This window comes from Ylistrum balloti, unplaced genomic scaffold (assembly GCF_031769215.1).
Source record: "Ylistrum balloti isolate Yb309-2 unplaced genomic scaffold, AGI_CSIRO_Ybal_v1 Utg369964, whole genome shotgun sequence".
NCBI classification, from domain to species: Eukaryota; Metazoa; Mollusca; class Bivalvia; order Pectinida; family Pectinidae; genus Ylistrum; species Ylistrum balloti.
Window position 1 is genome coordinate 170,686 of NW_026782060.1, and position 25,124 is coordinate 195,809.

Here is a 25,124-nt window from a genome sequence, read left to right on the forward strand (position 1 = left end):
CGCAGAGCCATGTACAAATCACCAACTCGTTATCGGCAAAAAAATAGCACTATTATATTTAATACGCACATGTAAAATAACGCCAATCTGGTTTGATCAAAAGCCCCATGACGATGTACAATACATGTATACGCACATGTAAAATAACGCCAATCTGGTTTGATCAAAAGCCCCATGACGATGTACACTACATGTTAGTTTTTAGCAAAACCTTATAATCAATTCAATTTAGGACGTGACATATCCTTCGTGAATGCAATCAAATGTGGTTCATCATGGGCTGCTTTCTTCAAAAGTCTATCAAAGCATGTATTCTTCCTTGTGTGATCCGCCGGTTCCACACAGCTCCGGGCAATTACTCGTTATATCAGGTGTCTTGTTAAGAAACTGTCGAATCTGTGAAATATAAGCATCTTGTTTATTAAACCAGTCGTCACTGAACACATTACGTTTGCTCGGTTTATCATCACTTCAACAACCTGGGTCATTTCGAGACGAGGTCTCCGTGTAGTAGGTGGACATTAGGTCGGCATTATCTAAGTGTTCAGTTAAAACGGCTTAAAAGAGAAAACGTACCTTTTGCATCAGCATACGTGTGTACTTAAAATGTATGTACGTTCCTGCTGTGCACGTGAGCTGTGTCAGCGTGTCTGGCTTAATGTAATTGTTGGCAAACTCCCAGCATGCATCACGGAGTTCAGGAAAGTCATAGGTGTGGGCTGCGTTCATTAAACCTGAAACAGAAATACCAAATTGAATTTAATAAGATTTCAACAAATCTGGTTTGTTGAAAAAAGAAGAAGGTAAAAAATTGATACTCTTTAGAAATTATGCGAGTTTTAACTCGTACATTTTTCAGTAGCATCCTATTACTTAAATTTGTCAAAGAGACATGCGTGTAATTTTAGGTCCCTGGCTGAGAAACTGTTGTTCTATAGAAGTTTTACATTGTACCTCATCACAAGAATATCTAGTATGTAAAACAGGAGCTGAGACGACCGAAAGAAACAAACGAAATTAAGAGAGGACCTCCAGTAACACACGTGACACCCGTTGCATCTGACCTTACCACACGTGACACCCGTTACATCTGACCTTTGTACACGTGACACCCGTTACATCTGACCTTACTACAAGTGACATCCGTTAACATCTGACCTTATTACACGTGACACTCATCACATATGACCTTACTACAGGAACTTACCCACGACGTTTGATATGTCGACAGCTACTGTTCCACAATGGACGTAACACATGAACCGTTCGAACACTGTGACGTCAAAGTTTTTCACTTCCACCGTCACTTTCTGTACAACTTGGTCGTTATACATTGTTTTCAGTTTTTCGGAAGATGACGGGCTAAGTAGGTGCTGAATTTTCTTAAACGCTTTCTTGACAACTGATTTGTTTTTCTCTGATTTTTTCTTTGCATCTCTTGTTGCAGCTAATAAAAGTTGATACATGTGCCTGAAAATATATTGGAAATCAGTTAAATCATAGTTGTTGCCAAAAAAACAGAACAAAGAACTAAGCACAAGTTATTGCAAACAGAACCAGAATATATCGTCTATCACGCGTAACAGAGTCAAGCTCAAATTTGGTGTTACATGGGCAAAATATGACCAGAAGAAGTATTTACACAGAGACTCTTTACACTGTACAAAGATAATAATAATGTGTGTTTTAGAAGGGTAAGTATCTTCTGCTTCATCGACAAAACCTGCAACTTTATATCTAGGTCAATCTCTGTAGGTAATGTTACGTTCCCATATAAGAACAGATTGAGAGGAAAATATTGTATATACTATATATATCATAAAGACATCGATAACATGTCTTTTTCACATCGATATTAAGAATAGATTGGAAAACAGTAAGAAAAATAACATATTAACAGAATCTCGATACGAACTCAAATTCGGTGAAATCCACAGAGACCAGTGAAAAACTACAAGGAGAATTAGAATATGGTGTTTCGGAAGAGTAAGCGTCTTCTGCATCTTGGTGAAACCAAATAGGTATGTCATATTCTCAGATAAGAGAAGGACTAACGACAACGAAACTACCAGCATTCTAGCCTTGATCGAACACTTTTAAATATTAAACATAAAACTTTATCAAAAAAGGAAATATTTGATGGATTTCATATCCGAAGATAAATGGCTAGCTTCAACATCTAGAGTTTATATCATTGTTGTTTGTTCTCAAATTACACGTGTTAGCTGGACTGGACATAATCTGGTGTTAATTTATAATGCGTAATATGTTTTTTAACACTCGGAAAATGAAATGATCGTACGAAGGGAGGCAACTTCTATCGCAGTACATCAAAAGCATTGTGTTGATTGCTGATAATTAATAGAGAAATAAATTGTGACCGGTAACTTTGCTCGCATTAAAAAAAAACAAAAACAAAAAACTGATTTTTACCTGCTTCTGGTGGCTAAAATGGCTTTAACTCCGTACACGGGTAATCTGTCTTCTCCCACGAGGAATGTGACATCACACAGGTCAGGGACAGAAATGACGTATTTCAGGTCCTCACACAGACCCCTTGTGTCCTTGACAATCATTATATTTGGTTTGGTTTGTTCATTGCTCCAATAGGTTCCTGGAAATTGTAGAAAGAACACATGATGAAAAAGACGAAAAACAAAAACCAGAAAATGCGAATATGGTCACTACCATTCTCATTCAAAAATAAATAAATAAGTCAATAAATGAATAAATTATTTATTTATTTATTTATTTATTTATCCGTTTTTCATATTTTAATCTCCGTTAATTTCTCGTCCAATAAGGTATAATCAAATAAAGCCTCATGATACCTTGTCACTTCTTGTTTCAAACCTTTCCTTTATCTATTTCAAGTAAGATTCTATCACTATCGATTCTATGTTAAAACTATATTCTAACCTTGATTATGGAATAACCATACCTTCACTAGCATCAGATTTCCTCGACGTCGCCATCTTTTCTTGTCGTCTTTGATTCTACTGTTACTTTATTGAATCAGCGTTGAAGTGGTGATGGAACTCCGTTTCGATCACTGTTATATACCACAAGATTTTTAAAAGCCCTGAGTATTCTTCTCCATATCCAAACGGTGTAAAAGTACTTGTCTAAAACAACAGGAGCGCGTGCTTGACCAGGAGCATCTTGGTAATGGGCCACTGGTCAGTGTGTGTCTAGTTAAATGTGTGTCAGGTAAAAAAATTGACAGGTGAAATTGTAAACACATTGAGCAGATCAAATCTGATCTGTAAACCGTTATAACGTATATAAAAACAAACCTTACCTAACAGCGGTCAGCACGACGGACTGGACAATGGCTAGCTTGTATTACGGTATTTACTCAAATGCAGTGCCTAGACTGATTGGGAATTCTATACAAATTTTTGTTATATCATTATTGTCCAGATTTCTACAGGTGGGTCAATATTATTGCTGTTAAGCGTCATCGCACCATTAAGGATTGCTGGAAATATATTGATAAGAATCGTGTCATAATCTTAATCATTGTATCTGATCTGGAAATCTGACGAATAAGTAAATAGGATTGGCAGTTATATACATTTAGCCGCCACGGTGATCCTGTACAGAATGGATCATTTCTTATTTCATTTCATTTTAAGTAGGATACATATTGACTGAAGTGGATATTTTTTCATTTTTAAAAATATGTTAAATCAAAAACAAATCAGACACATGTACATTTATAATTGGTTATATTTGTCTTTTAATACTTTGAATTACGTCACACATTGTACATGATGTCAGAAAAAGATTCGTATTGTATAGTAGGAAATAAAACCACCAGACACAGACCTCTCCTATTTAATTTAAACATGCATATAATTTATTATAAACATAAGAAAAAGGGATGAGACATGGAATTACAATTTATTTGTACTCATTCTCCCAATATACATTTAAATGGAACACAATTACTACCAAGAAACATTTATAAAACATTACCGCATATATATAAATCTGTTACTAAACATGAGAGACTGCACGCCTGAAGATATTTGAAGGTATACATTATAAGTATGTCTGTCTAAAAGATGAATGAAGCACCCTTCCGGATCTTTTATCGAAAGATGATATTTCAATTTTTATCAAATGTATTTTTTTTACAAATCTTACTCGGGTATCTGTCATCTCTTCCTGTGTCTATTTCTTCCGTTTTTAAGTAGACGACACTTGTGGACTTGCATCACAACTACTCTCATTTGTTTCATATCACCGTTTCACAAAAAAAAAAAAAAAAACATTGTATCGTTTTGTGGTTGGGTGTTGCGTTAATGTATGGTGATGTGAGACCGCAAACTTCCACAATCAGTTAATTGGTGTGTCTCTGAGTTCTATATTTTTCATTTCGGTCAATTTTTGTCGGACAATTTTGTCACTGGGTTTTCAAACTTAAGAAAACGGTTTATATCTTCTTATGTAATGATTTAACTTTTTTCAAACTGTTGTAAATCAGAATGTTGAACTAATGCTGATATTGTCACGATCAGGCGATGTTCACTCGAATCCGGATCCTGTATCCAACACTATTTTAGCAACTAATCAGACAATATTTTATCAGTCACTCCTCTGTTCGCTGATGGTATTGCATAAGCATATTCAACTAAAAATAGTGCAATGTATACATTTTAATTTAAGGTTGCTACACGTTGGTCTGATAAATTGTTCACTTCTTTTAATCCACAGAAAACAGAATCACTAGTAACATAATTTTTGACCCCGTCCCATGAACAAAAAATTATTATTGACGGACTCTCACAAGCATCTAGTTGTTGATATTAGTAAGGATGCTAAACGGAGTTTTCGTATTGATAGCATTATAAACAAAAGTAAGAAGTGTATTACAAATATTATAAAAATTAAAATATACTTAATGTATGAAATGTTCAACCACTTCTAAATCTGTAATGAAAAACATACAAAAGCTATTGAAAACATTTAGTTTGAAGCTGCTAGAATTATAACAGGTTTGTGCATATCTATAGGTAAATCTCGTTTATATGAAGAATTAAATTGACAATTATTAAAGCAATGAAGAATGCATAGAAAACTCAGTCTTTTTAATGTTATCCGGTTAGAAAATTCTCCAAACTATCTTACGTCTCTTCTTTCCCCCGATGTGTCTGTCGTGTCTGCATATAATTTGAGAAATAGAGAAGAATATCCTATCCCTCACTATCGTCACAGTCTTACTATGTCTAATTTCCTACTCAATACATGTAATTAATGGAATAATTTGCCTGTGGATAAAAGAAGAAATTGCACCACTTTGCAACACTTTTAAAAAAATCTATTACACCAAATACAATAACTAAAGGTGAGAAAGGTTGCTAATAATTTTGAGAAACGAAAGTGACCCTATTACAGTGTCGTACACACAATAATGGTGGTAATCTAAGTTATCATTTATTCCATGTCAATTTTACTGACAACCTATCCTGTCGATGTGATGAGAGTGCAAAACACTTTATTTTTCAATGCCCAGTATATATTGTTAAAAATACAATTTTTTAACATTTAGTATGGCTTACAAATATTGTGTATGAAACCTTTTGTAAGGAGATAATCATTTAGAAATAAAATCACGGATGATGTTATTTGTAAACATACAGAACTTGTTGATTGTTAAGTTGTACACTAAACTTAACTTAGTATCTTGTACGACGTTCAAGGTGACATCTTTTTTACCTTCAACTTATCATCTTAATACAAAAGAAATATTTGTAAGATGCAGTTTTATTTACTATTCGGCTGTGCTGTATCAGCTTCCATATTTATAGGTAAAGGCGCGATTCACTCGCATGTCTTTTTTAAAAATATATTCTTCAATCATTCTGAACGCATCATTATGGATGAGGATATACAAAGCATTACTGAAAAACTAAACAACAATATAACAACAATATGATTTAATATTGATTTCTGTCTCGAATCCCTTATATCGATACGTATTTTGCTTTCTTAAAACGCCCCTTTTATTGCTCTCTTTAAATAGTGCTGTGAGATAATATCTGACCAATCACCATCGAGTATTGTATTCACTGCAGTAATGCAAGATGTCTGCGCCCTTGGCGATAGGGAGCCGAAAACATTCTCGGCTTTTTTCCAAACATGTTTTGCACAAATACCGTCATCTTGTGAGACACTTGTCAAGTATGTTTACCTTCATAACATGTTGAACTATGTAAAATATTTCGTTTTTGTTAGCAATCATCAATACACTGCAGACTAACGTGTCGTCTGTCAAACTGTCAAACGTCAGGGTCATGAAGTTGACACAATGTATCTCACTGTACCATAATGTCATATATAAACGAAACTAGAACCTATGGACGGAGTACAATACATTGTACGTTCACCATACCACAGGAACATGATAAAATGTTTTTTTAACGGAAGGAAATTTTGCAGTATATATTATTTACATTCTGTACGTCACATAATAACATGCACACTGTAGTCCGAAGGGTTCTTCAGTCCTATCCATACGCGAGTTTATTTTGTGTCTAAACAGTGGATATATAGTCAGAACCCTTCGGAGTGATAATCATGTTGTGAATACCCAACCATTAAGCACTACAAACGCCCCTCGCCCAGTTATTTACTTGTACACGTATCTCGTACATATTATTCGTACGTTTGCTTGCTGGGTTTTCTTAGCCAACAGCCATGATAATTATGAGTGCACGTCTCCTTATGTTAATGTAGCTGCATGATGGTTTCCTTACTGAACAATATACGAGAGGCTCATCACATCATTTACATGCCATTCAGAGCAACTGAGGTAAAATGTTAAGCCCAAGAACACACCCAAAAAATATAAGTTCAATATCTCTGATTTCTGAGAAATATAAATCACTTTAAATCATTCAATCACACACAACTGATTTCCACCTGGTCGTCAGGCAGATGTTGCAAACTCTAAATCAATTTTTCACATGTTTATTCATTACTGTTGTCCATACATTTTACATCAAACAGATGATATATGCACTATATTACATTAACATGTAAGGTATAGACACTACACAAAATACAAAGTCTGGTACTTAATTGACTGTGTTTTCACAGCCCCTGTATGTGAACTGGCTTCATCTTTCAAGATATTTTACAAAGTGGATGCATTAGCAGACAAACTATACACCTGTGAAGATATATAACAGCATATTTGTCCTGATCATTATTGAATGTACATTCCTAGGTCTAGCGTTTCCATCCTTTTACCATCCATGTGACAAGACAGCATTTAAGTTGCTGGTTTTACATATGACCTACAAACCTGTACGTTTACTTCCCATTTTTTGTTTGGTTTTATGTTTATCATTTTGCAATGCAGAATCAACGCCATAATCCTAAGCTTTGCTGGGATAGACCAAGACAAAATTCCACTGACATGTCACATCCACTGCTTTTTACTTTAGCCAATGAAGCATGCTTATAGTACTGATGTGTTACTGGGCACCTAATTTCACATGTTTTGAAAGAAGTGCATTGACTGTAATTCAGTATATATTTATAAATTTTAAAATTTTTTAATTTCAGAATCAAGCCAGGAGCATGAGTATGATCTTGTAGTGATTGGAGGTGGCTCTGGAGGACTGGCTTGTTCCAAAGAAGGTAAATTTACTATTCAAATTTTAGATACAGTACTTTACAAATGTTCTTAAATAAACATATGTCATGTGGATCTTAAAGCTACTGTGTTGAAAGAGTTGTCAGAATTGTTTTGATTTTGTAAGGTTTGGGTTTGAATTCTCATAATTGCATTATGATTTAATTTATATAATGCATTAATTTCTATAAAAATTCATAATGAAAATTATAGAAATACAGAAGTGTCTGTACATGAAATGGGAAAATAATAATTAAAGCAGCCATTCCTATATATCTTTTTTTTGCATCAGAACCTTAAGAACAATATATATTCAGGGATATTTCAGTATGACTGGACCATTTTTTCAAAATTAATGGTTCACTGATCTTGGTTTTTTAGCCGCACAATTAGGAAAAAAAGTGGCCGTCCTCGATTATGTAAATCCATCGCCACGTGGTATGTATCACTAGTGTTACATTGATTTAGAATTAGATATCTCTCACTGAAGTATATTCAAATTATATTCCAATATAAACAAACAATTTCTTTTTAATTACACAGATAAGGATTTCAATTTAAAATTTATCAACTAAGCTTCATTAAGTCCTATGTGAAATCATACATTTGATTTGAAAATATATGTAAGAGAATCTAACACATGGACGATATATTTTTATTACAAGAAGATTACAGAGACACTAGTATGTGTATTAGTCCACCACATTGTGTTAAAAGGAACTTCACTGCAACTGTTAACTGGACTCATTTTATTTTATTGTCTATATAGATAAATATATATATATATATAGTTTACTGTACAATTCTCATGGTAGACAGTCACTTAATGCTTGTGTTTTGATTTAGAAAAAGATCCTCATTGGTCCGCTAGATATGAGGAAAGTAAGTGACATGAAACATATCATACTTTTGTTTACATTTATATTTGTGTTATTGTTTAGTGTTTTATATAATAGATATATAATGTATTGTCATTCTTATTTAATTAGTTATTAATAATCAACAAACAAAAGGATGTTTCTATTTCTTTTATTCATATTTAAGTTTAATTTTATGTTTGAGAATTTGTAATATTGTTATACTATCGCCATTTGTCAGTTTAATGTTTTTAAACCATCACCAGTACTGCCTGTGATGGGTGATAAGTTGATATGTGTAAACACATAAAAATGCTTGAGAAATGAAAAGTGATAACATTGTGTTATGTTCTCAAAATAATTTGAATATGCTAAATTAAAAAGGTCTATTTTTCAAAATTTCAAATAACTACATGTACATCATAAAAATATATAGTACTCTTGTTTCTTTGTTTTATAAGGAAAATATAATCTCTGTTAAAATATTTTCTGTGTCAGTATCTTAATATTTAAGTTTATCCATTCTAAAACATGTGTGATTACCATAGTTTCTGACAACTCTATATTAATTTATTTTTCCAAAACTTTTTTCATATTTCTATGAAGTTTGTAAGAAAGCAATGAAACGCTATGTGTGTATTGAATCTATCTCACAGGAACCAAGTGGGGCCTTGGTGGTACTTGTGTCAATGTGGGATGTATCCCCAAAAAACTGATGCACCAGGCATCACTGCTTGGGAACTTGATCCGAGATGGGAAGTCATATGGCTGGGATGTCCCAGATTCCATCAACAATGACTGGTAAATTTTCACCTGCATGTGCTGTGTATAACTGACATATTGGTTTTGTTGGTTTTTTCAAATAATGTACATTGGCAATAATCTGATGGTAAAAACTTTTGGGCTGGAATGGCAGTTTACTGCCTAATAGGCCTGTGCTGGTTGATTGTGAAAAAATTATAACTGAAAAGATTGATTGCTTTTATTGAGTTTTTTGATATTTTGCCATTTCAATATAAAAGACATATTACTCATGCTAGGTATGTATTTTCCCAATTTAAAGTAAAATAGTGATATATTGTCCCATTTTAGTACATAGTCCAATTCCCAAAATACAAGTGTACCTGGTACAATCCCAGTTTTCAACTTAAAATTCTGCTTTCTAACCGTGTACAGTGTTACCAACTCACCTGGTAATGTCAGACTGAAATATATTACTGAAATCAGCTGATACTTAATATGACTTTTCAGATTTAAAACAAAAAATCAAAATTCATATTTAAAAGTTGAATTGATTAAAATAATCTTTATACCAAACAAAGAATGTTATCTAAATTTGATACATATTTGACAACAATGAAATGATATCCTTTTTACTTGACCCTTTAAAACATCCTTGATTTTTATGGACTACACTATAGTATGACCAGAAGTTTGATCGCTGCAGTGTTGTGATAGTGAGGTAGGGTCTCCATATAGTGGAGTAAGCCTTTTGAATTATGTACATAAATATTTAATATATTTATCATCAGAAATATTTATTGTTTCTTTGATGCATAGATCATAATTCAATTATATAATTTAAGTTTTCAATTGAAAATCATATTATCTATTTGCTTTGATATAAAACATTAAAGTTTTGTTGTTCATAGGATATTTTTTGGAATGAAAACAAATCACCAGTTTTAAATATGCTGCTTTTTTGACAGGGAAAAGATGTGTGGAGCTGTTCAGAGTTACATTAAGTCATTAAACTGGGGTCATAGAGTGCAGCTAAAAGACAAGTAAGATTTTCTGAGTTATGAAGTCAGCTGTTGAATGTCACAAAGGTTATGGACAGATCAAAGAAATGTATCTATATTAAATTCATTATAGAATTTTATCAAAAGTCATGGAAAGGTCAAGTTTCTATATTCATCTATTTATAGATTCTCATCCAAGGTCTTGGACAGTTCAAAAAAGTGCAGGTATATTTATTCGTCTTATGAGAAAGTTAAGTTTGAGATTCAGGGAAAAATATATACTGGTATCCAACCTTTAGACTTAGTAGAAATTATATCAGAATTGTCTGTTATCTTACTTTACTCAGTGAATTTGGGACAGTAAGCCAAAGCTTTGTAATCCATCCTTCAAGATTAATAGATTTAATCAGGAAAATTGTATTGCTTTTCTAATTACTTCGGTATTTTTTTCTGCTTAGGAATGTTGAGTACTTGAATGCCCTTGGATCTTTTGCTGACCAACACACAATCAGGGCCATAGACTCCAAAGGTCAAGAGGTACATATATACTGTATTTTTGTTGGAATTGAGTAACCTTGATCAAGAATATTATACAACAGGTAACAAACGCATAATGGTAGAAAAAGAGATACTTTTAAAAGTATTATTTTCTGAACTATTTAAATAATTATCAGTATTCAAATTATCATTTTTGTTGAATGTATTTCTATTTTGAAGATAAGATTTTCATGTCTGGATTAACAATCATGGTAAAAAGAATTGGTACAATAAAATTTGTTTCAGAGATTACTCTCAACAAAGCATGCTGTTATAGCTGTTGGAGGCCGACCAATCCTGCCGACAGAAGTAAGTATTTTATACCAATATCCTACCTACAGAAGTAAGTATCAAAGACCTGTATCCTGCCTACAGAAGTAAGTAACATAGACCTGTATCCTACCTACAGAAGTAAGTAACATAGACCTATATCCTACCTACAGAAGTAAGTAACATAGACCTGTATCCTACCTACAGAAGTAAGTAACCTTGACCTATATCCTACCTACAGAAGTAAGTAACATAGACCTGTATCCTACCTACAGAAGTAAGTAACATAGACCTGTATCCTGCCTACAGAAGTAAGTAACATAGACTTATATCCTACCTACAGAAGTAAGTAACTTAGACCTATATCCTAACTACAGAAGTAAGTATCAAAGACCTGTATCCTGCCTACAGAAGTAAGTAACATAGACGTATATCCTACCTACAGAAGTAAGTAACTTAGACCTATATCCTACCTACAGAAGTAAGTAACATAGACTTATATCCTACCTACAGAAGTAAGTAACATAGACCTATATCCTACCTACAGAAGTAAGTAACATAGACCTATATCCTACCTACAGAAGTAAGTAACATAGACCTATATCCTACCTACAGAAGTAAGTAACATAGACCTATATCCTACCTACAGAAGTAAGTAACATAGACCTATATCCTACCTACAGAAGTAAGTATCAAAGACCTGTATCCTGCCTACAGAAGTAAGTAACATAGACCTATATCCTACCTACAGAAGTAAGTAACATAGACCTATATCCTACCTACAGAAGTAAGTAACATAGACCTATATCCTACCTACAGAAGTAAGTAACATAGACCTATATCCTCCCTACAGAAGTAAGTAACATAGACCTATATCCTACCTACAAAAGCAAGTATTAAAAGCCTATATCCTACCTACAAAAGTTAGTAACTTAGACCTGCAAGTGTATCTTCAAAAGTAAATCATTCTGACCTTACTTGAGACAGCAAAAGTCACGCAGAGCTATAAATACAACATAAGTTAGCCAGACAAATCTGCACAAGATATTTACTAGAAAATGATCCAACACATTTCTGTAAATGTGTATACACAAATGAACACTGATAAGTCAGTATTTCCTTCTTTATTTCTGCAATGTTTTTATAAGGGAGGTAACTCTTGTAGGTTTGTAACAATTTCAGTCTAAGTTTGTGCAATGTAGTGCTTACTCTCTCTCCTTTGTTGTTACAGATCCCAGGAGTATCAGATCATGCCATTTCGAGTGATGATATATTTTGGATGAAGAAACCTCCCGGAAAAACGTAATGCTTTTATTTTTTTTCATCAACTCAAATTTAAACTTTTAATGAAATGATATTGTATTTAGTCTTCATTATATGAGATGACTCTCTGTTCTGAATTTTACCCTTTGATACTCTTGCAACATATTTGACTCATCATCTGAAATGTATAAATAGGATGTCAACACTGACCATTACCACAGACCAGATTTAGGGCGTTTTGATTAGATATATTGATTTCACAAATATAAAGAACAAATTAGGCAATCTCAGAGGAGTTTTATGTCAAACAATCTACTCAGTCTTAACGGGTTTTTGTATTGAACAACTCACTCAGTCCTAGGCAAATTTCATTGTGAACAATTCAGTCAGTGTTAGAGGATTTTGATACAGATTGATTTGACTAGGATTTATCCTGTTACCACTTTACATATTTATCAGTATTATTCTGTATTTTTAAATGAGAAATTTTTGGAGATGTAAGATTGCACATTAATCATAAATATCACGGATTTTACTACCTGGAAGTTTACGGAAAGTTTTGTTGCAACTAATCTTCCTTTTTTATTTCAGGTTAGTTGTAGGTGGAAGTTGTATCCTTTATAAATTTATAGAGTATCAGCACAAAGGACAAGGGAACTTACCTGGATGTCATGACATTATCATTCTTCTTTATTCTGACTCCTGTATAGAGTATCAGTGTGTGCTGTCAGTCTGAGGGCTTTTTCTGGGCTATGATTTCAAAACCATCAAACTCAACTTAACAGTATAGAATGCTTTCTGCACATCTCTTTGCAGAGAATGATTTCTTCTGAATTTCTGAAATCTAATACAATCTTGGTTAAAATGCAGAAGTTGATGTTTGCTGACAGTATCTAGATTTGCATAGTGTAGTAATCCTTGACAACAATCAGACATTGCCTTGGAGTCTGCTGGTTTCCTCTCTGGTCTTGGATTTGACACAACTGTCATGGTCAGATCTATTTGCCTCAGGATGTTTGATCAGGTAGGCATATTTTGAAATATTGAACTCACCCTAAAAATTTCTACTCACCCTTTATACAAGCTAAACTATTAGCACTCAAGCCGTGCATGCAGATGTTGGGACGATAGGGGTGGGGTGGAGGTAGGAGGGGATTAAATCCCAGCAGAATGATCTCAGGTAGTAATACTTCATATTAAATACACATGGTGGGATGTGAAAGAATATGCGTAGGATATTGTTCTCTGACAATCAAACAAAATGATAAATACTGGGTATATGAAGAATATGCTGCCAAAAATATTATCACACAGTAAAGAGGGCACACCAGTAAATCATAACTGTCTTATTTGTTGACAGTCATGTTAGTATCCCTTGGGAGGGCAGACTAGAACAAAGAGTTGCTAGATGAAATCAAGTCTTATTAAATTCTAAATTTTGATATCAAATTTCTTGCGGGCGATTTTGTCCTATGCTTATTTTTTACCCCTGTCAAAATCAGCCTTATATTTGCATCAAAATGACACATTTACACATATACTAATTTTGTTTACTTGTCTTTATTTCGCAGCAAATGGCAAATTTAGTGACAGATCATATGGAAAACAATGGAACAAGATTTCTAAAGGAATGTAAACCATTGAGGGTTGTGAAAAATGCAGAAGGAAAATTGGACGTAAGCTATCAGGATAGAAATGGCAATGAAGAGAAGGAGGCATTTGATACCGTTCTCATGGCTGTGGGTATGTAGTACTGATTAATCTATCAATCTAGGAAGTTCAGATGAAAATTTTTATACAGTAAAGCATTTACATACTGGAGATTGGATAAATCTTACAATATAGTTACCTTTATGTGGAGGGGAAGATTTAATATATCAAATACGGTATGATTAGGGGCAGATGTGTTATATTGGATACTGTACTATCCTGGAACAAAGACAAGAGATATTGGGATCAATATTTTATAGACGGGATTTAAATATATTATATGTAAGAAGTTTGTTTATTTGAATGCTTTATGGTCACGTGATACTGCTATAAATTGGAATATTTTAGTTTATTTTTACACTTAGTATGAAAGCCAATTTATAACATCATCAGTGTAAGTACTGTAGCTTAATACTGTCCTGACTGATCTCAGATGCTACATTTGGGATATATTTAATCAAATTCACTTTGAAGTTAAATAAAGTGTAGTCATGTTGTGATAACATGATTAAAAATGGTTTTCTTTTGGGAGGTGTCACTAGTAGTTTAAATATGACACAGTGTGGGGAATCATTAGGGAGATTCTCATTATAGATGGGGTTTAATGGAGACAAGAGTTTGTTATCATGTTATTCTTAATGGCCCGTCAACACATAAAAGGTCATTAGAGCTATTAACTGGTAAATGGAGATGAGAAAATACAAACAATCAAACAAATCATTAAGGAAACAGCGGCAAACTATTAACTAAATTCAGATTTGCACACAGAGATACTTGAAGAAATACCAGGTTAAAAAGGTTAAATGTGGTATGATAATGACAAACCATGAGGTATTTTAGATGAAATATGGTATGATAAATTTTAAACATGGTATAATAATGGAACACACGAAGGATAATTTAGGTTTAATATGGTGTAATAATCAGACATGTCACGTAGATTTTAGCTGAATATGGTTTATCAATGGGACAAGTTTGGGGATTTTAGGTTAAATATGGTGTAAAAATAGGACACGTTATGGTGATTTTAGGTTAAATATGGTGTAAAAAAGGACACGTTAACGGAGATATTAGGTTAAATTTGGTGTAAAAATAGGATACCTTATGGTGATTTTAGGTTAAATATGGTGTAAAAATAGAACACATTAACCAAGATTTTAGGTTGAGTGTGGTATGCTAATAATACTTGTTTCAGTTTCTCAGGAGAGATAGAAAGATTTGTGGAACAAAGAGGTTACCAGTAATACATTTGTTAGATGATAATGCATTGTATGGTTCGTTTTGTAGAGACAAAGGAAAAATGTTTACAATCGGACGTGTTAAAGATATATTGAATAAATACATTAGGGATACTTCTGACCTCTAGCTACAAGGAGATACTCAGTAGTGGGTTTTATAGGTAAAGAATCTAAGTTTCTACTTACTTCTAATTACAGGGAGATACTCAGTAACAGGGAAGCTAAATTTACCTGATATTGGTGTTAGCATGGATGATGTCGGAAAGGTCATTGGAGGTCATGAAGGGGACCAAGAAAGGAGCTCTGTATCTCATATATATGCAATTGGAGATGTTTTACATGTAAATAAACCCTTCTTGAATAACTTATAATGTTTGCAGTTAAATATGAGACTGGTGATATTTGCTTTAGCATTTCTGATTATATTTACTTAAACTGCTTTGGTTTACAATCCTAACAGACAGTACATGACACCCCTTTTTTTATTTGCCAAAGTAATGACGCACACAATTTTTCTGCTTCACTGCATATTTACATACCTGTTTTATCTTCAAATCCTATTACTACAAAGTGGTATCCATTATGAAAAGATAAGCATTATGCTGTTACAGACATGGAAGTATCCCTTTAAGATATATTGGAGGTATTTGAATGGTGAACTTTTAAAATCCATGTTTGAATTTGTTAAAAATAATATAAAAAAACAGTTTACTTTAAACCTTGCTCCATTTGAAAGATTAGTTTTTCTTAATAGCACACCTAAAGAAGAACTTTTCAATTTACTCTTTGAAAGGCATGTTATCCTGTCCTGAAGTGCTACAATGTATTCTTTATACGCACAGAAAGTTATATTAATTGTATATGTGTTTTCCATGAAGTGCTACTTTAAATTAAATGTGATATAATATTGGGACTTGTTAGGGAGATTTTTAGGTTAAATTTATAGGCACAGAAAGTTATATTAATTGTAATTGCTCATGTGTTTTAACCATGAATATTTATTAAGTAATAATACCAGGACATGTGATGGTTTGATAAAGGCCCACGAAATTGAAATTTTATTAAATGTGATATAGGATATTAAGGACTTGATAAAGGCCCACGAAAGGGAGATAAAGGCCCACGAAAGGGAAATTTTAGGTTGAATATGGTATGAAAATGGGACAGGTAAAGGAGATTTAAGGTAAATGATGGTTTGATAAAGGCCCACGAAAGGGAAATTTTAGGTTGAATATGGTATAAAAATGGGACAAGTAAAGGAGATTTAAGGTAAATGATGGTTTAATAAAGGGCCATGAAAGGGAGATTTTAGGTTGAATATGGTATAAAAATTGGACAAGTAAAGGAGATTTAAGGTAAATGATGGTTTAATAAAGGGCCACGAAAGGGAAATTTTAGGTTGAATATGGTATGAAAATGGGACAGGTAAGGGAGATTTAAGGTAAATGATGGTTTAATAAAGGGACACGCAAGGAAGATTTTTAGTTAACCATTGTACAACAATGGGACAGTTAAGAAGATTTAAGGGTAATTATGGTATAATCATTGGACAAGTAAGGGAGATTTAAGGTTAATTATGGTATAATAATAAGAGTTGTCAGGGAAATTTTTGTTTAATATGGCAGGCTAATTGCAAATTCCTACACATAGAGTAAGAAATAGATGCATAAAGGTTTGTTGGATTTATTAGATTCACAAAGATTTTTATAATTTTAAAGTGATTTTACTTAAGGATTCGATAATTTAAGTGTTAGAATTGTTAATAAATATGAACCTCTGTGCGTTGTTAATGGATAGAGCATGATATTGGCTACAATGTGATTACCAGGAATATGTATATCATTATGAATGTTTGGTTTTAATGATGTCTGCATCTATCTACTGATACAAGAACTGGTAGATGCAAATTTACAGAAAAAATGTATATTGGTTTTGATAGTGTTAATTTTACTGTGTACATCTATATGACGATGATAGTCAATTAATTTTGTTAATACTCTATGTACAACTGTTTGATACAGGCGAGACCTGAACTAACGCCTGTAGCCATCAAAGCAGGCAAGCTTTTAGCACATCGCCTTTTTGATGGGGCCCAGGTACAGATGAATTATGACCAGGTAATAATTTTTCTCCGATTGTATAGAAAAGTTTAATAGAAAAGAATCTTTAGGCAGTAGTAAGCTTTTAGCAGGCCATATTTTTTTCTATAATTGCTTCTCGAAATTTGATTATAGAAAACACATAAGGTAAACACAGTTAGAGCAATGGAAGCTAATACTTACTTGCAGCAGGAAATGTTCAAAATAAATCTTCGGTCATATCGGGTACCCCTACAAAATACTGTTGTCATTTGTATTAAAAATTACAAAAATATGAGTTGAGCATACCGAAAATTTGCAGCCAATCAAGATGATTAGTATTCAGGAGATAAATTAAAATATAGTCAGTGATATCTAAATACATTCACATAATGATATAACACAGCCAAAGATAAAGATGTCATTCTTATGGTAGGTGCCCACCACAGTTTTTACTCCGTTGGAGTACGGTGTTGTGGGTTTATCTGAGGAGACAGCTCTAGCAACACATGGAGAGAGTAATATAGAGGTAAGAGGTTTTATAATCTATATTTGTTTTGAAAGATCTTAAGATCAAAATCTACACTCACGTCTTTTCGTGAAGATTCCATTCAGCATCAAAGTTGCATGACAATTTACATTTTTTCCCAGAATGGTACAGTTCAAGACATTTCAAGAATATCACATTTATAAAGTAATACAGAAATGAAAATGAGATAAAGGTATTACTTATCCTATGGCGTCTAATCCGAACGATAAACGTTGTGTTTGAATTAATTTCATTCAACATACAAGTAATACAGGTACCTAATCTGTTACACAGTACTCATCATTGATGTTAGGAGAAGTATGTTTTGAAACCTTCATATGTAAAAGACCCATGAGGGAAACAAAAACATGGTCCATAGAAGTGTATAATGATACAGTATACAATGCCTAACGTAGTTTACCACCACAATATGCCTGTTTTCTACTGTAGGTATATCATGCTTTCTACGTACCTTTAGAATATGTCATACCAGGACGGGATGCTTCACAGTGTTACATAAAAGTAAGTCTAATCATGCAGCGTGATGTAACATTAGAATGTTTTGTAAAATATATTTGGTGCTTGTAATCCTTTCACATTTTCATTGCTTAGTATGTGATGCAGTCGGGAATAGAGTATACTGTACTTTGTATAATTAAAGTGTAAAAGACACTTTCTCTTTTCCAAACATTATAAACTTGTTGTATTCAGTTGCCTTCTGCCTTTGTTTGATAGAAATTAAATTTTGTGACTTGTCTATTTAGTTGTAATTCCTAGTGTGAAGGAACTCATAAAACACATTTTTATTTGTTTTTTCCACTAAAACTTAACAGAGCAAAAAGGTGTGTCCAAATTTGTCTGTTTTGATAATGCTACTTAAGCAATGGTAAATATTGTTTGATAATTAGCTCATCAGGCCATTGTTGAACAAAAATTTTAATGCAAGTGTTAGTATCTGCTGTTTTTGCGTTTCGTTAATAATGGTGTGATATGGAAGATGGACACTAAATATTGATTCAATTTGGTTAATGTTTTGTTTGTCAAGGTAATATGCCAGAAGGGGGACGATGGTAGGGTATTAGGCATTCATCTTACTGGGCCAAATGCAGGAGAGATCATCCAAGGATTCTCTGTTGCAATGGGGTATGTACATTAAATGAACTGGTAGAGATTGATTTTGATATATGACCAATGATGTTTTACTGTCCTTTATGGTAAGTAATATTTAAAATCGCATTCCATCACTTCTCCTTCAGAAACCTTTAACGTATTATATTGTGTTATTATTGCTTTACTCATATTGATTTTAACTTCAGATGTAATATTGCAATTTTATTTCTACGATTTTGTTGTTTCTTTGTGAGACTTCATTACAATTAAGTTTGTGCCTTGTATAAGACATATTTGATAACGCGATGTTAAATTATATACACATCCTTACCATTAGAGCAAAAACATCAAAACAACATTTGAAGCGGTCAAATTGGCCGGCGGCCGGTTCTTAATTAAACCGGTTGTCTCTGAGTTGTGATCTGTGATCGCTCATATATTTCCAGAGTTCCTTTCTAATTCTACTTCGAAGCGTTTCTTTTTTTCTAATGCTCAAAGGGGTCAAGTGATTTTCTTTTTCTTCGGACTTACTCAGGATACGATTGCGTAAATGGTCAGCGAAATATTGAAATATTCACCTTCCCGAGCTGTTGGTATTGGTGTAATCACGGATAATCTCTGTCGCGTTTTCAAAGCACGTTACTTATACATTTGTACATTTGTACTTTGCGCTTTCATTCCCTCCCTGACCCTTCCAGATCTGATAAGTGCCACAGCGTTTGCCTTAATGATATCATCATAGACGTTTGAAGAATAGAAATAAAAGTTATTTTCATGAATGTCATTAACATTTAGGAAAAGATTTCATTTATAAAATACCCCAATGCAAACCTTGTGCCACTACTGCTTTACCAAGATTTTGATGTGAAAATTCTTCGTGAAAAAACTGAACGTAACGAATTGCTCATTATTATCACTATCTGGTATCTTATATATTGTTGACCACAACGGGAGGTTAAACGGATTATGTACATGTAACAGCCGTACCATTATGCATTTTAATATTCCAGTTGCAACATGATATATTAGAAAATATTCTAAATGGATGCTAAACGAAAGTGATATCTTGCCTTCTTTTAACAGCGCTTCTTTCGCTTTCCTGTTAAGAAACTGCCACAGAAACCTTATTTAGATAATACCACTTACATCAATGGTATTTTATTTGTCTTCGGGCTTAATCAGCTTCAAAGTAATTTAACGTGACCATATATTTGAACTATGGTATTAATACTTGACAGCGACTTGAGATCTATTGTATATTTTATCTAGCCAAGGTAAGGTACGGGTGTATTTGTTTGAAAACTAGTCATAAAACCGTTGATAAAAGGTAAAATGTCATTTACCTTCAGAGTTGTAAACAAAATGCCAAGATAACTTGTGAAAAATTGTTTTTAAGTGTAAGCTGGAAGACACTTCGTTGAACTCGCATTACAGCGAAATATTGGGTGTTATATGAGGTAAAGCCATTGTCGCTTTGTGGTTGAAGCCGATGTTTTAATTCGCCAATAACAATGAAAAACGAAACATCAATGGTATACATACAATACCAACTTAAAATCTTCTCGACAGCTTGCTTAGTATCCTCATGGAATAACACGGGACATCATTGTTAAACTCTTTTTCCACATCAGATATCCCCTTTCAGTGGAATTGATCTGACCTTTTGATTTATAATGCAGTATACAGTAAATATAAATGTCCGTTGATGGTAGCTTATCGTAAACAGTTGAGATGAGAAAACGGTAACTGTTCTTAATTTTGTTTAAAGCGCGACTGCATTGTTGAATTAAATGTTACGATATTAGTGTTCTATTTAAACTATGATTATTGTACATCTATACTACTGGTTTTAGCTGTAAAGCTCTAGATCTCGTTGTAAAGATTAAATATTTTAAAGTCTATAGTAGTATCTAATGTTTACGACATTTGTGTACTTGTTGTCTGTTGTATCATTTATTACTATATATAGATATCAAAATAGTATTATTTGAAAAGATTTATAGATTTATTTTTGTTATCAATTGTATCATTGACTACTCTGCGCATATGTAATATGTAATCGGTTTTATCATGGACTAGTCGTCATAGCATTCCTGCTGTTATCGTCTGTGATGGTAGTGGGATTTACCTTCAAACGCTGTTGCATTTCCTATCAAACGTTAGGGAAACTAATGCGGTAATCCTCGCGATACACTTCCGCACTCTCTGTTTGAAAATATGAATGTGATTGAGATGTTTGTTTTGAGACTATCGTTTCCTTGTACATCATTAGAACTTGTGTCTAGACCGTAACAGTATCAATGAAATTGTAAAATTTGAAGATGTACGGTATTAAAACCTAGAGCAACTGATATTTATCACGCGTCGACTGCAATTCATGTTCTATCGTCGATTGAGTTGTTAGCTATACTGTATGACAAGTAAAAATTATTACTTACAACACCATACCTAATTGTTATGCTTTAATTGAAACTATGGCATCATTAACAATGTCAAGTATTGCCTTTACTTTTTTATCCAGATTTCACAGTGAATGCCCTTTATTTTCTATGTTGTGAATTTCTTGCTTTAGATCATTTCCAAACGATCGCGCAGTATGTATAAAAAGTTAAAGTTATTTACCGTAAGTTGATTGACACAGATGTTCTGCTTTTCCGACAGATGTGGTGTGACCTGGCGACAGTTGTCTAGCTCGATAGGTATACACCCTACAATGGCAGAAGAGTTGGTCAAGCTCCATATCACCAAGAGTTCAGGTCTTGACCCCAAGGTAACGGGATGCTGAGGTTAATAATCCCTGTGAATGTCCCCTTCAGGTATATCTAGTAATATATAATGGTGTAAATGCGTGTGAATGAGAGTTGTTGTTATGCTAACTGCTGTAAACCCTGTATTCATAAAGTTGTGAAAAATTGTATTTTCAAATATTTGTAGTATGCGAAGAAACATTAACAGCATTCTTTTCTTTGTGGGAACATTTTACGGGAAGGCAAATAGCGTTTCTTGTGTCCGTCTGTTCCCTCTGGTCCCATCCAGTCGCGTCGCATCACGTCCCGTTTTATTTCATCGTAATATTTTGAGAACATCTCATTAGATTTTGTACATTACATATAAACGTAATAATGCTTTAAAAATGTTTTGCTGTGGTTATCGTTTCGTGAACCATAGGAAATATTGTTTTATTTAAATATTGTTTTTGTGTAATAGGGCATTGTTGTGTTTATCTATCAAGAAAAGTTTATTTTATCGTTTGAACTTGTTAACATCATCATTGTGATATTTTGTTGTGCTAGACAATGTTATTACATCTCTTGTCATACCAGACAGAGTTTACATTATGTTAGGTGCTGGGACACACCTAAAAAGAGTGCGTTTTGTGGTCACCATTGTTCAGCCTGTCCATCACATACTCTTTATCATGAAAACCTTCAGCTAAATAAATATTGAGAATGTTTTTATGATATATATATTTATGCTCCTTATTTTGACATGGATTGATTGATGAAATAATTTTCGTTTTAAAAAGGCATTGATTCAATGTTTACAATTTTGCATATATTTCTATAGTTTCCATCGTAAAAAATGTTTAATATAAATTATGTTACGATTAGTAATATTATCAGATATATAGGTACGATTATAACAGAAACAATTTTGTCTCCAGCGATCAGTAACGGTATCGCACATATTTAATTGAGTGTTATGTGACAATTAATAGTCCCGTTGCGTGTGTACATTAATGAGAAAGATACAATCAAAGCAAGTCGTCTTATTCAGCTTCTCCAGCTCATTTTGATCTCATAGGCGTTCTGGTCTTCAGTGCTGTGAACGTATCATATGTTCGATGAGTATGATACGACTGTATATGATGCGAATCATTTCTTGTGTGACAGTGTGTATATAATATGGTGTGTGATCTTATTTGGGGTGAAGTTATGTACGAAAGACGAAGTAACCGTATCAGCAATAGGTATAAACCATGTGACTGTGATACGTATACTTGTGTGTCTGTTTCAGCTGCAATACTGCTTGAATAGCAGGTTTGACTTTATCACCAATTAACCAAAGAGCTATTTTGTACTTTTAAATACCTCGGGGGACGTCACAGGGAAATGTGTTTGCATTTATGTGATTCATTCAGACGCCGTGTGACTGTATGATGGTTGTGGTTCTAAAACTGCTAAAGCAGAGGACCACACCGGATGTTGGTCATAACAGCAAAGAATTATTAAAACATAATACTATGCTAGCGGTGTTTTGTTTGTTTATCTACTCTTCATGAGTTGTTCGTCAAAGAAGACGTTTTCCATATGTACTTTTTCTTTAACTTTCATCACACGTAAAAGCTGGTTATACTGTGTATTATGTTTTCATTTTGTCAATCAAATTAATCTTATCTTAATTTGAGGTCGAAAGGAAAAGGACAAGAACTGAGGTAGAATAAATTCAGAAATATAGTGGTGTCGGAAAAGCCATGTGATGATCGTGTGCGTATTGTCGTTATTTCGTTAACGAGAAATTGCGATAACGGTAATGATAGGAAATCGGCTTGTATTTGCAAATATGTAAAAGTGCTCTTTACTGTATTTAATTAATTGACATACCATCGGTAAGAACATATCGACAATGTGAACAATCCTGTACATGTGTACACTTGCACTTTGAAGAATAATTGGGGAGAAGTTATTTAGGTTAAACAGCGTAATTGCCACTTGGTACTATAACATTACGACACTTGTATACTACGGCCATCGATTTGGCCTTCACCTGTGTGGTATTGGCTATACTGATTATCGTAAACTTTGTCTTATAAAAGGCTGCTGTGTTTCTGTCAGACTGAAATCGATTAGTTAGAAATCTATCAGCAGATAGAGCTGTTTTATCTACGAGTTTATGTTACAAATTGGCATGGGTTCAAACTCCCTTTTGTAGTTAAGGCATTTGGAGCTTCAGAACCGTGATTGGAGATAACGGTACATGTATGAGTAAATCAATTATTTCAACAATGGATAAACATGTGCTGCAGCAAACGGTCACGGGTATGATACAGGTGGTCGCCATAGAAAATAGCGATGAAACATATTCCGAAATTCATGTCATGTTTATAAATGTAAAACCTCACAATGAGAAATTATATTTCAATATTTTGTTGAATTGGAATTGCCCTATTTGATCACTATACGCCCTTCATGACCAATGATAAATGTTCCGAATGTTAGTAAACAACAACATGTGTTTAAGATAAAGTATAATAAAGTGTCTTTGAAATACCTTCAAGTGAAATTCTTGTTTGCGAAAAAGAAATTTCGAAGGGATATAAATCTTAAAGACAAATTGCTATTCCATGAATGAGACAAACGTTTGAGATATTAATAACTTTTTAAAAAAAAGCTCTACTATTGTTCTATATCAATATTTTTTTCTAAGACAGTTCAAAGTATATCACATAACTAGTGTTACAGCAACTGGATAATTTCATCTATACGCTTCTACTTGTTATGTCTCGAGCTCTCATATCGCAGCATTATCATGAGCTGTGTAATATTTGGTACTGTAGATATCCACCCATCTATAGGTATGGAATGTGACTAGTATATATGGAGTCAATAAAAAAACTTTCTAATGTTTATTTATTCGAATTTATTTGCACGAAGAATTTGTTTTCCTGTTTAGAGAAACAAAATTCAAATCATAGAAACAGTGGCCATCTTTTTTGAGCGTATTAATATAAAAGTTGGGTAACTGAGATAAGTTTGACTTGTGAATGCATCATGAAGGGATGGGATATGCAGCTGATAATGCATTAATCCATTAATTACTAGTAATTATTATATTTCATGCTTGACTTCAGTTGTTGCAGTGTCGTTTTATCAAAATGACACATTCCAAGGTCATCACGACACTTCGTCTCCAGAGAAAATACACCAAGTAAGTGATACATTATCTCGAAGGACATGCAAAAAATGTATGTACCACTGGATAAACTTGTCATCAGCACAGAATTGAGAATATCTTGTGTCTTACTAAGTAGAGCATGACTTGACTATAAAGGTCGCCTACCTATACCATTTTAAATAGTCAACTAATCAATTACAATAGGATTAAATGTAAATTAAAGCGATACTTTGAATGCAATATAAAC

General features: G+C 33.3%; 2 protein-coding genes across 3 annotated transcripts; one reads left to right on the forward strand and one right to left on the reverse strand.

The window, feature by feature from the left end:
• Positions 1-300: 300 nt before the first annotated feature.
• Positions 301-2,975, reverse strand: LOC132547617 (serine-enriched protein-like). The gene is made up of 5 exons (XM_060211401.1): positions 2,942-2,975; positions 2,434-2,614; positions 1,208-1,470; positions 577-734; positions 301-396 (listed from the first exon to the last, which is right to left on the reverse strand). The coding sequence occupies exons 1-5, from the start codon at positions 2,973-2,975 to the stop codon at positions 301-303; spliced, it is 732 nt and encodes a 243-aa protein (XP_060067384.1).
• Positions 2,976-6,092: 3,117 nt separating this feature from the next.
• Positions 6,093-23,228, forward strand: LOC132547590 (thioredoxin reductase 2, mitochondrial-like). Of its 2 annotated transcripts, XM_060211370.1 has the most exons (18): positions 6,108-6,189; positions 7,579-7,653; positions 8,030-8,086; positions 8,495-8,530; positions 9,162-9,306; positions 10,215-10,289; positions 10,706-10,784; positions 11,031-11,093; positions 12,286-12,356; positions 12,909-12,928; positions 13,250-13,341; positions 13,889-14,060; positions 15,464-15,606; positions 17,287-17,382; positions 17,780-17,872; positions 18,323-18,394; positions 18,918-19,015; positions 21,644-23,228. In XM_060211370.1, the coding sequence occupies exons 5-18, from the start codon at positions 9,221-9,223 to the stop codon at positions 21,765-21,767; spliced, it is 1,284 nt and encodes a 427-aa protein (XP_060067353.1). In that variant the 5' UTR covers positions 6,108-6,189; positions 7,579-7,653; positions 8,030-8,086; positions 8,495-8,530; positions 9,162-9,220; the 3' UTR covers positions 21,768-23,228. The 2 variants fall into 2 exon arrangements, with proteins under 2 accessions (XP_060067352.1, XP_060067353.1); XM_060211369.1 differs by lacking the exon at positions 8,495-8,530 and having other exon boundaries at positions 6,093-6,189.
• The last annotated feature ends 1,896 nt before the right edge of the window (positions 23,229-25,124 follow it).